Genomic DNA, 12,504 nt, shown 5'->3' on the forward strand with positions numbered 1-12,504 from the left:
AAGATACAGACGGTAGCCAATGCTGCCAGGGCTGGATTAAAATGGGGGTGGGCCCCAGGGAGGGAGGTAGTTGGTGCCCCACCCACACAGGTTTCTTTCAGGCATGCAAATCACAATTGAGCAATAGTCATTTAAAGATATTTAGACCTTATTTACATGGAAATAAATGTATCAAAATGTCAACAGACTTAAAAAAAATTCTCCTGATAAAACAAACAAACAAAAAGATTATATCACAATACTTCACTTTGCATGGGCTTTTAATTTTTCTTTGGAAATTTGTGGAACTGTACATCTAAATACATCTGCCGGTACTTTACCCTGTTTTAAAACACATACAGTATAAACTTCATTCTGCAAGTATTATTTTTTTTTTTGCTTAGTATTTTATAGATATGCTATTTATTTGTGTACATGTTTAAATGTTCTTTTCTTTAAAATACCAAAATGTACACATCACTTGGTGTTTTAAAATATTATGGAATAAAACAATTCTTAAGATATTGGGATATTATTTAAATAAATAAATAAATAAATAAATAAATAAATAAATAAATACTGCAACAAGGACTAACTTTTCAGGTTTCTTGCAGTCAAACTGTACCTTTAAAGCGTCCTGTCCCATTAGGAAGTCGGCCCCGCCTCTGACGCCCCATGGGCCATAAAGTTTGATCCTGCCCAAAGTTTAGACTCAACAGGATGAAACTTTTTCCCCCCTCCCGAACCAGTGAGGAGCGGTGATTTGCTCAACATTACTATGGTTTTACTGAAAGATAACCGAAGATAGTTCGGATTTAACCGTGTGAAGAACCGCGGGGTCCTGTCAGCCAAAAGTTCATATTGGTTTGTTTTTTTTTTCGGTGTTTTGCGGTTTGCCTCTGCGGTTTTTACTTTTAACTTCCATGAGCGGGGGCGACAACGAGATTCCAGAGTGGAGTAGATATGCGCTTTGTTACATTAACAAGAATGCCAGCAGGAAACAACAGAGAAACGCTGCTTTTTACTGCAGATTCTGACAGCTAACACACTTTGTAGCAAAGTGACAAACTTTTTGTGTGTGTGTTTGAAGTAAACTTTTAGAATGACGCTGGATACGCTTTACTGAGACGCGTCGAGATTTTCCAGATTTCCTGCTGCGTGTCAAAGATTTGGGGATTGGCTCAAGCTTCTCTTTGCCGAGTTTCTGCGCTATAACTTTTTGGGACACTTGGGGGGAGGGGGGGGGAAAGTTTCTCCGACAGTTGCATCTTTTTTCTTTTCCTTTTTTAAAAATTTATTTGGTGGGGGAACATGGATCCGAACCAGCACAACCCTCCAGCCGGACACCAGATCGTCCACGTACGGGGCGACTCGCAGACTGACCTGGAGCTACTTTTTAATAGTGTGATGAACCCGAAAAGCTCCAACGTTCCCGCTTCACTGCCTATGAGGATGAGGAATCTGCCGGACTCCTTCTTCAAGCCCCCAGAGCCCAAGTCCCACTCCAGACAAGTAAGCCCTCCCTGCTTCTCTCTGCTTAGAAATCCCGATTAAAGCTGGGGCCTTCCCGTGGGCCTTCATTACGTGACTCATCCCCTTCATTTCATGTAACTTACTTATTCTCACACTTTGTTGTCATTTTCAGGCGTGCATATTTTTTTTTTAAATCTAAATGTTCGTGTGTAACAAAACGAAAACATATTAGTACATCTAACAAACGGCGCATTTGAAGACACGGGTCTAATTAAAGTTGGACGATGTTGTTTTCCTTTTAAAAATAAATGAATTATAAGAGATTGCGTGAACTTAGACGTCTGTTTGCGGAAGATCAATAATATTTATACTTTTTTGCGATTTTTTTTTCTCCAATTCCTTCCCATCTCTTCCCCCATCCCCCCGCCGAACTCCCTCCTTGAAACTTAAGTTTTATAATTAGTGCGCATGCGCCACAGTCCCTGACTCCATTCTCCAGGTCAGTAGTTCTGAAACTTCAAAACAAATTCCAATCGAGTAAATGCTAAGTTTTCTAAGTAGCAGAACCGCACTGACAGACAAATAGAGGTGGAATAGACTTCATCGGTCTGTTGTGGGATTTTACAAAAGCAAATCAAAGTAGAAACAGTCTTACTCGTTGGGACTGCAAACGGACAGCTACTGTTGTAGCAGACTGTCTTTACATTTTAGGTTTCATTTTAAGGGGAAATATGCTCATAAGTCTTCAGTCTCAACCACAACCTTGCACAGATGATCATTGAGCATGGACGGGTGTTGATGTCAGTGTTGTCTCTGAGGACTACACCAGTGGCACCCCCTGCACAATTTTGAGAATTGTAGAATCTTGGATGCTTGTTCACATGTGTAAAAATAGAAGTTTCTCTTTGTATATATCATACTGAGAAAGAAGCAAAATATTTTATCGTTTCACTTATAAGATGGCAAATCTTAACTAGAAAATATTTGAGTAGAAATACTACATTCAGCAGCCAACACATCCTTATCTTTTAAAACACTCTTAATTGGATATTTTTACACCATCACTGGACTCTTGACATTAACTAGTAACTAATTGTGAATGTGACTTTCCTCATCTGGTTTGTCCTTCTAAGTTAAAAAGAAACAATGCATAAGAACTGGTTTGTGATTAATTCTATTCTAACAAGGTGGCCTGTAAATCTTTACGCTGACAACCACAGCTAAGGTGCGCCATTCATTGGCAACAACTGCCTCAGGCTTCAGATGCTCCACTTGATAGCAAGTTGCTGCTGTTGCTTAACTAGTTGGAGCATAAATTTGGACCAAAATGCCTTAAAAACCTGTTTGAAGAACATGGCATGTTGATGAGAGGGGTTATAGCTCCAATAGACAAATTTTCAACCAAAAGTCTATTGAAACTAAATTTTATTAAGACTGTATAATTTCTGTTCTCATTTGACACCTAATTCAACGAATGACTCAACCAACATCGTCGGTTACTTTCCAATCGAAACGTTTTGGTAAGACGATCAAACCAAGGCTGTAAATGTCAGAACTCAACCATTTTTGAAAATTGCATTCCCACTTAATAAGCTTCCTGATTTTTAACGCTGTCTAAAGTCTCATTTTCATATTGCTGTGTACATGCAAACAAAACGTCCTGAAACAAATTCTAAGTTAAAAGACAGACTTGTTGAATGGTTGTCGACTTTCCTAACCTCTCCGCAGGCCAGCACCGATGCTGGAAGTGGCGGGGTGCTCACCCCCCACCACGTCCGAGCACACTCTTCCCCGGCCTCCCTGCAGCTGGGAGCCGTTTCTGGTGGCTCGCTCTCTGGAATGGCCTCCGCGGGCGCCTCTCCTCAGCATCTCCGTCAATCTTCTTATGAGATTCCCGACGACGTGCCCCTGCCAGCAGGGTGGGAGATGGCCAAGACTACCTCAGGACAGAGATACTTTCTTAAGTAAGTGTACTTGCAGCGAGTTTCTTTTCTGTTTCAGTTTTTTTTTTTTTTTTTTTTTTTTTTTTGCAATCTTCAAAGACAATAAAAAAAAGAAGGAATTGACAATTTTGTAGCTCGATTTGCACATCCTTATTGAAAACTCTATAGTTTAAAAGTGGAATAAGACCAGAGTAAATTTTAGAAAAGGAGGTTCAGTTTCACCCTCCCTTTTTTTTGACACTGACAAATGTTTTATCTTAGCTGGGGTTTCTACACAATAATGCTTCACCAGCATATTATCCAAAATGTACATAAATGTATCATTTGTTTCTAAATATATATTTCATGTGACACAACTTGCAGCTGTAGTCTTAAACTCCATATGGTGCTGTTAACAATTTATTTAATTTAAAGCAGTTTTCTTACAGTCTAGACTAACGATGGCACTAACATGCAGCGATAAACCAGACCTGCTGACTCTGGTTTTGGCCAATAAAGAAAAAAAAAAGTTGCTTTGCTTTTAATGTCATAAAATCTATTGATTAGTGTTTCAGCTGCTTCTGCATTGGGCCCAAAAGCTGTTTCTTATTATCAAAGCCCAGAGCGCAGCGATAGCCAATGTATTCTTTATTTAACTGGAGACTTTATTATAAAGGGTGAATAGCACATTGTAAAAATACAAATTTATTAGATGAACAAAATGGTATACATGGATTTTAATGTATTTTTGCAACAAATATTTTGTAATTGTGTAGAATTTGCTGTACAAAACATAGCTTGTTTAAACCGTAGCAGTCATTTAAATAATGCAGTGATCAGATCAGGACATCCTAACATAATAGTTGGCAATAATTTGATGATGTTATGCCATGTTGGTAAGTTTTATATTGCATCCAGCTCAGGTCAGGTACACAATATTTGATTCACAAGAAAAGATAAGATGTTAGTAGTAGACTATTTCAGAGCAGGTTTCACTCATTTACGTATTATGGTTTGTCTAATTTGTGAAACGTAAAAAGCATTGAACATTCTCCTTTTTGTTTTCATTAAGGCTGGCGACATTAATGCGCAAATGTTGATCAATTATTACATAGATTTTAACGTTGAAAATTTTAGCACAATTAATCCCGTTTCTGTTTTGTAACATGCAAAAGTCCTGAGCCGGAACCTTTCTGTTCACGTTTCTGGTACAGCTGCAATTCTGGTGCACAAGCCACATGCGCAAACGGAGGCGGAGGACCAAACCGCTCAAGTCCCATCACTTTTCTTGACTGATGAAGATTTCCTAAATCTTGAACTGTTCATTTTTAAAATCTTTTTTAATGTTAAGATTTTATCACTCTGAAGTATTATAGATTTTGAACTAAATATGATTATATAGTTCCAGTTCATTCAATGGGATAAAAACAGACTTGTAAATTAGCTCAATGACGAGCTCTGAAGCTAATGCTAACTTTTCCATCTATAGCAGCTAACGGTTAGCTAGCTTTGGTATTTTCGTAACGCTTAGAAGAAAATTTGATTATTTTGTTTTTCTGGAAAAACAAACACAAAGTTGAGGCTCAGCATAATACCTCAGTAGCTTTTTAAGGTTAGAAACTTGTCATGACAACCGGGCATTTAAATTCCTCACATTTGTTACAGGTCTAAACATTTTTACCTCTCAGTAAAGGTCTCCTTCTCATACTGCAGTTCTCTTCCATGCATTGTGCTGACAATAACATTCAAATTATCTACAGTGCACAATAGTGGCCAGTGTGCTCAGAGACAATTGCAAAAGTTAGATTGTAGGTTATTAAATTTGGTGGCGTCTGCGTACGAGAGAAGCCTTCAGGGACCCTGCTGTATGTGGAGTTCCTTTTCTTGGTCTCAGGTTTCAGTAGAAACAATGGACCACTGTAGTTGCCCCAGACAGCAAAAGTACAGACAGTCCCGCTATGCTCGTCTCCTAACCCGCAGATCTTCTCCACATGCAAAGTAAGCTGGTAGGTAGCTAGCAAGTCCACAAGAACATTTTATTTTGCCACAAAGCTGAAATGTAGAAACGGAGTGGGCCATTTTTTTTCTCTCCCTTTAGCACTCTCCATATTTATAAGTTGTTTGAATGATTTGCTGTGTGTACGGATCATTTGAATTATTCATAAAGAAATGATGTAATGTCAACAATTTATGTTAATATAAACCAGCCTTTGTGAAATGTTCCAGACCTTTGTGTAAGCGCTGGAGCTTATGTTTGGAGACGATTTGAGCTCAGTAGATATTATTCCTGCCCCTTTTAAAGGCAAAATGTTATGGGTTCTTAGAAATGTTATCCAGCAACACAGGAGTCTGGTGGAAAAAAAAAAAGAAAAGGAAAACACGACGGCTTCAAATTTAGTCAGATCAGGAGAAATCGTTCATTTCCAGATGTTTTAAGGTCATACATCTGGCGAACATCTGGTATTTCTTTTAATGCCGTTCTTCTAAAACTGTAAAATCACAAAAAGAAGAGAAAGAACAAAGCAAGAGTAGCTGAAAGGAGGCATCGCCCTTAAACGCATAATATACGCAGTTTACCAATGTTTGATTCACTAATTAGGCTTTGCACGTGTTTTACAGAAATGTATATATTTTTGCTGCATAAAGTTTTGGTGCACCGGTGTGTAAAGTGCAAATAATTCCCCAAGTTGACCTAATCATTCATACATGCCTTGAGTATTGATCTGCTCTTTACAAATGTGGTGAAAGAGAGTCGCTGTCATTGGAAGTGGTTGCTGTGGCCTGGTGACATCAACACTCAACATTTTGGCCTGCCACCAAAATGGCATATGTGGTGGAAAACTACGCAATGCCATCCTTGGTGCACAATTCGAAACTGTGAAATATGGTGGTGGCAGCATCATGCTGTAGGCATCTGCACCGGTACAGGAGAACTGGTCAGAGCTGAAGATGAATGGAGCTAAAATACAGAGGGTGCTGGACGACGACTCTAAATATGGAGATTGAGAAACTGTAGAAAGACTTGGGGAAATTGATGTTCAGAAATGTTCTCCATTCAAACAGACTTGGCTTGAGCAGTTCCCCATCTTTTTCATAGAAAAAAGATGTGTAAGGGAACATGGTTGTGGATATTTTCATACCATCTCTAGATGTAGGCCCTCCTATGCAGCTGCGACATTCATATAAAACATTGGACCAGTTGGAGTACTTCTCTATGATGCCCACAGTTGATTCAGATTTCAGTGAAAGTGTGGTAAAGTTCAGACTGTGTACTTTGAGATGATGGAAAAAGTGAACTCGGAGACAAAATGGGGGTTTAAAAGAACTGACATCATCAGTGCAATATTTGGAAATGTTATCACGATTGGGCTTTCCCTAAAATCAAATTATGATCACATCGCCGATGACCTTTAGCTGCCTGCATCTATTCTAGAAAACTGTTCAGCACACAGTGCTGCGAAATCATACGTTGTGATATCGGTCAACAAAACATTTTTATTTTTTTCCACAGTACATATCCAGTTTACTATTCTTTTTTTTTTTTTTTTTTTTTTCTTTTTCACTCGACAGCCTGACTGCACCTTAACCCTTTGTTTTGGAACTGGGCGGTTGACAGTCAGCTCTGCTGCTGGATTATGTGGAAGGATAGTCCTAAACTGTATTGTCTTTTTTTTTAAAATTATTATTATTGTTATGCATTAAGGAGGGTCAGAGAGCAAATCTGTGAGTCAGTGTTTGCCACTGGACTGTAGGGCTGAAAATGAAAACACTTACTAAGACAGGATTTAAACGTATTGTGATGCACATTGTCCAATAAATAAAAGGTCACAGTATTGGTTCTACATTATAATTTGACACCAAAACAATATTAGAGGTGACTGGTGATGCATGGTTAAATCTGTTGCTTTAATAAAATCTGATAAATTATCATTTCACCCCTTCCCCAATTCATTCCCTCTGCTTCACACACGCCTTGGCATTCTGTCTCGGCATATTGAAGTCATTTGGAAAATTTTGTAGCTTGCCACATTTCCTTTCTTTATTTGAGACACTCAACATACAGGGAATATACCAAAATATGATTGGTTAGAACCCTTTAAACACACCATAATAACTGAGGTACCTCCAGATGTTAGGCATGAATTATTGCCATTGCATAACCCAATTTTCTTACAGCAGACTGTTGTGAAAGCTAATTACCCTAAATCATCATCTGTCAAAGCAGATATGAAATATTTAAAGTGAGTACAAATTGAATCTTTGACAGAGATGTACTCATCTGAATTTTGTGGCTGATTGTCGGTTAAGTTTTATTGTAAAGTTTTGACCTTCCAATATATATATATTTTTTCTGATTCAAGTATCAGCAATAAGAACAGCATTCTGAATATTTTACTTCCCTAAGCAGTGATTGATTAAAATATAAGCTCTAGTCATTTTGTCTTTGTTTTGCAATGATTATAAACTGTTTTTATCATTTTATATCAACAATTAGTGATGTTTACACAACTCCCATCGCAAAAACGTCAGTCTCCATGTGTTGCGTGAAGCGCTTTACCTTAACTGCCAACATTTTCAAACCCAGCTTGTTGAATGACAGACATGCTAAAAATCATCTTATTACAGACGACGATTTATTTCTCTGGGCTTCTCTAACATGGTGGATACAAACTGCGTCATAGCAGAAGACTATATCGAACGACCGTACGGCCAATAGTGTGAGATGACGTGGTATTGTACTTGCTGGACAGTGAGAAAAACAATTAAACAAAACCAAAAAATCCGTACAGCATTTTCCCATGCGTTGACAGAGCTTTAGAAAACTGTGAAAATTTACACTCATGTGTTAATAAAGAATTTATCCTCGTCAGAAAAGAGGCCCGACTATTCTAACTGCACAGAAAGTTTTCTGGACTGCCGGATTTCAGAAAAGCTGAGTTGAGATCTCTTGTTTCAGCTGGCGTGTTATGCAACCGCAGTGATTGTTCCACTGAAGATTTGTGTTTGAGCGCAGAAAACGCCAGAAGACGTCCTCCAAACAGCACACATCAAAGAGCAGATACTCGATCTGAAGTAAAGGTGGCCTGGCCTCGGCGGAGCTGCTGGAAAAGACACTCTCCTATTTATAAACAGCCTGTGCCTGACTAAGACGCATTGCACAGGGAGTGAATCAGGAGTGTTTGTGTGGGTGGGCCAAGGATGGATGAACTGGTGGGGGTGGGGAGTTGGAGCATCTAGGAGAGCCGAGCAGCGGGCTCACATTTCACTCCTCTGACTGCTGTTGTCCAACGAGATAAATCAACTATGGGTGAAAGTTTTTTTTTTTTTTTTTTTTAAAGACGCGGCGTCTCTTTCTTTCTCGGCTGTTTATTGGCACACTGCGGGTACTGATTTCCTTCCCGAGAGTCTCCACAGCCCCACGGAGATTCCTCCGTCCCTCTTCCCTTTTAAAAGTCCGCCTCAGTTTTGGGGTGAATGGAGCCGTGGCTCTGCTGTGATGCCTCCTTTGTGTCGGCGGAGTTAAATGGCAGCCATGTGGCGATGACTAGACGACGGTCCAGGAGAAACTCTGGCCCTGTCTTTGTCCCAGCAGTGTAACAGTGATCTTTATTCAGACCACAGGCCTGTTGAGACTCATGTGAGCCTTCCCGAAATAGACAAATGGCTGACATGCAGCTTAAAGATGGCGGAGGAAGAGCAGCAGCTGTAAGATGTTTCACCATGTTCTCTATACCTGAACGTTTCCGATCCGCTTCATCAGCTGATTGGAAAAAAACTTCATCAAGAAAAATAGTCAAAATCACAACGTCATTGCCAGGAAAAGGTAGCCACAGTCTTCATGGAAAAAAAGGATTTAAGCATGAGCTAATCTACTAAAACATTTTCTTTGTCTCGTCTGTTAAATAAAAACAAAGACTGGAAGACTGTCAACAAAGTCTGTTGACCTTTCTTCCAGCAGTTTACTCCGGCCTTTGATTTGTGGCTGCGGGGGCACCGAGGTTGGGTCACCTTGCTCGGTGCTGGGACAGCGAGGCGGGGGGGGGTGGGGCTGGGGAGCCCCACTCTTCAGGGCCGGGTCATAAACTAATGAAGGTTTCTAATTTAGACACACCGGTGAACTTAGCGGGGTAATCACCGTTTCCGGGGCTTATTAAATGCAGCTTTGAAAGGGCCTTTTAGTCCGTGGGAAGTCGGCCCTAAGCAGAGGAAAGCTTTGAGGGAGAGGCTATTGTGTGCCCTCAGGGGCAGGTAGAGCTCTGTGTTGATGGACACTTTTGTCTTTTCACACTCGGATTTCTAAATGTTTTTATGGGCCTGGTTTCCCACAATTGGGGGGTTGTGGGGGGACTTATCGTCTTTTCTATTTGTTTAAACAGTGACAAAGACTGATCAAATAAATTACTGTAGTGTGGTTTGATGAATGCATTCTTTCACCTCAGTTTTTTTTTTTTATGGAGTTTTTCACACCTTGGTGGAGAAACGGTTTACCTTTGGGGAGAAAAAATAATTTGGGATTCGACGAAGCTGAAAAGCGGCTAATTACTCAGTGAACGTCTACCTGTAAACTTTCATAGAGATAATTTACTAATAATTGTTTTACACCACTTATGATGTTATAAATGAAAGACTATTGAGTGTTATTTCCTATGTGAAAATGATCAAAATGATTAAGCATAAAGGGGAAAGTAGCTGATTCTCAGACCTTTGCGAAGGTTCATGACCTCAGTTTCATGAACTGAATCAGAGCTGGTTTCTCAGCCAGCCTGTTTTATAGATGCACCCCGACACAGCTAACATCTACAGTCATCCTTTCTGCCGCTCTTGGAGGTACAGCCAATCTGATGCAAGGAAAATGAATGCCGTTCATAAATTGGTGACTTTGCAAATGCATGCTAAGTGAATGTCAAGTGGCATTGCATCCAAGTATTTCAACTGCATCATTTTCCTCAGAATGTTTTAGATATGGCCTATAAAATGGCAACATTTTTCCATAGAATTTATTATTTTTTTCCTTGTTCAAGTTATCAAAAGTGTTTTTGATTTTATTTTATTTGACCTTGGATAATCTAAAACAGATTTTAGAGAGGGTCTTGTGGCAACCATAACTGTACCCAATCCACAAGTTGGATTCCACATTTAACTGTTTTTGAAGCAAAGGCCAAGTGGTCGGTCACAAATGGCGGTGGGAAGACTGGCCTAGAAGCCTGTGTGAAGGCCTCATTTGGGGGCAGATTTGTGTTTGACAAACTTTTGGTTTATTGACCACACACAGACAAGAACCTTCCTGTTCAACTGTGGCCTGTCAGCTCGGTACACAAACGGGACTGTGAGAAAGTCAGGCTAGTGTTTACCGAAGTCTTGATGTAACACCTCTGATTCAGACATCAGTGCCTCCACTGTCGCCAAGGGCATCTCCACAGAGATGCAGTATCTGAGAAATAGATTCTGCAAGGTTGGGCTTACCATTCCTAGAAGTACTCACCCTCACATATGTGCAACAGGATGAGAACATTTAAATTGTTGTCTTTATCTGTTTAAAAAAAAAAAAAAAAGAAAATGTTCTTTACCTCATGTCTTTCATGATAACGTATTTGATTGACAAGTATAACCTTAAAACAAAGCTTTCTGTGGTTTCCCATCTTTTGAACTCCTGAACAATAGACGGCTCAGTCCTGGTACTTTGTTGATTAGTTTCCTCATTACTGCGTTTAATGAAACAAGCCGTCCTTCAAAGAGAAACTTAAAGCCACGGCGGGGTCACAGAGGTCGCCTAAATAATCTCCCTTGATGATGTCCTGCTGATAGAGAGGCAGCCAGGCATCCCCAGCCAACCAGAGAGGATGTGGCCGTCCTCATCTCCCAGAACTGATCACATCTGGCCTCCCCTCAGTGAACTCTGCACTCAGCCGCCTCAACCACCTTCCAAGCCTGCTCTCCCAGGGTGGAGCCCCTGTGGCCTGAGGAGTCCATTTTTAACATTTTGACAACTCGGCTATGGGAGTGTTTCATCATTGCTGCACTCCTACGTCCTCACTCCCCTGTTCTCCACCAGAGAAACATCGATATAAACATCTGCCTTCTTAACGTTTAGATCCATCAGTGGAGCAAACATTCAATCTGGTTTCAAACTGCTTTAAACCCTGAAGATGATTTATTTTCTGCACACCACTAGTATTAAAGCTGGGTGTGGCCAAGACCTTTAACCTTAATTTGAAATGATGGTGTTTCAGTGAGGCACTGGACAGAGAGGTTTGACTGCATGGCCTTCACTCTAATTCAGTTCACAATTTAAAAATGCTTAATTCCAAAGTTTCTCGTATAATACAGGATTCTTCAGAGTTGTTGTAGATACCGACAGCTGTGTACAGGACGACTCTTCCTTCAGTAGAAACAAACTGTTTTATGAAAGAGGCAACAGGCTCTTTCTGTATTCTTTTATGAAAAGCCTCACTTTATTAATTCCTACTTAATGTTTTGAATTGTCAGTTTCAAGGACAACTGTTAAAACCGATTAAAAGAAAAAAAGCTTTGGCATCTTAGAGATCCACCAAGGCGCATTGGTAAATGACTCAAAATTATTTAAAAAATTTGACCTTTGACCGATAAGAGAATACAGTTTTCCAAACAACCTTTGTGTTTTATCAGCAAAGTTATGTGATGTGGAAGTTGTTTCTGAGCAGAAAATACTGTTATTCTCAACATAAGTTACATTGCGACAAGTTTGCTGTTCTTATAGGCTGCAGAAGAGTGAGAGAGAGCAAGACATCAGCAGGTAAAATGTCAACTTTAATATTCTCCTTGTTTATTGCAAAAACAAACCATTTTTTTTTACTGTGATTCTTCTCTTACACAGATGGCATGATGTCACCTTCTCTCCTAATATAAGTAATAATAAATGACATCTTTCAGGAGGAAAGTTAGGAAAAAAATACAGTTCCTATGGACTAAAATCATTACCAGCAGGTTATAACTTTACAAAATCCTTTTTGAAATTGGCCACAAAATTGTTTTTCATATCTTTTTAAGAAAGAAAACCTCCATTTACTTTCAAAATCATTATCCTTTATATCCACTGCCTGGTAGATTTTTAGGACGGGCGCAGTGGCAGTCTTGGAAAGCTTCTGACGCT

The 12,504-nt window shown here is 39.7% G+C and overlaps 1 protein-coding gene across 1 annotated transcript in view; it reads left to right on the forward strand.

Moving 5' to 3' along the window:
- The first annotated feature begins 683 nt into the window (after positions 1–683).
- The window catches only part of yap1 (Yes1 associated transcriptional regulator), a 36,396-nt gene continuing 24,575 nt past the window's right edge, over positions 684–12,504 (forward strand). The window contains exons 1-2 of the mRNA XM_015049177.1: positions 684–1,491; positions 3,181–3,416. Of these exons, the coding sequence (XP_014904663.1) occupies positions 1,291–1,491; positions 3,181–3,416 (437 nt within the window). The 5' untranslated portion in view covers positions 684–1,290. The remainder of the gene's footprint in view (positions 1,492–3,180; positions 3,417–12,504) is intronic.

This window comes from Poecilia latipinna, unplaced genomic scaffold (genome assembly GCF_001443285.1).
Source record: "Poecilia latipinna isolate Pla-1442-1.1 unplaced genomic scaffold, P_latipinna-1.0 Scaffold930, whole genome shotgun sequence".
NCBI lineage: Eukaryota > Metazoa > Chordata > Actinopteri > Cyprinodontiformes > Poeciliidae > Poecilia > Poecilia latipinna.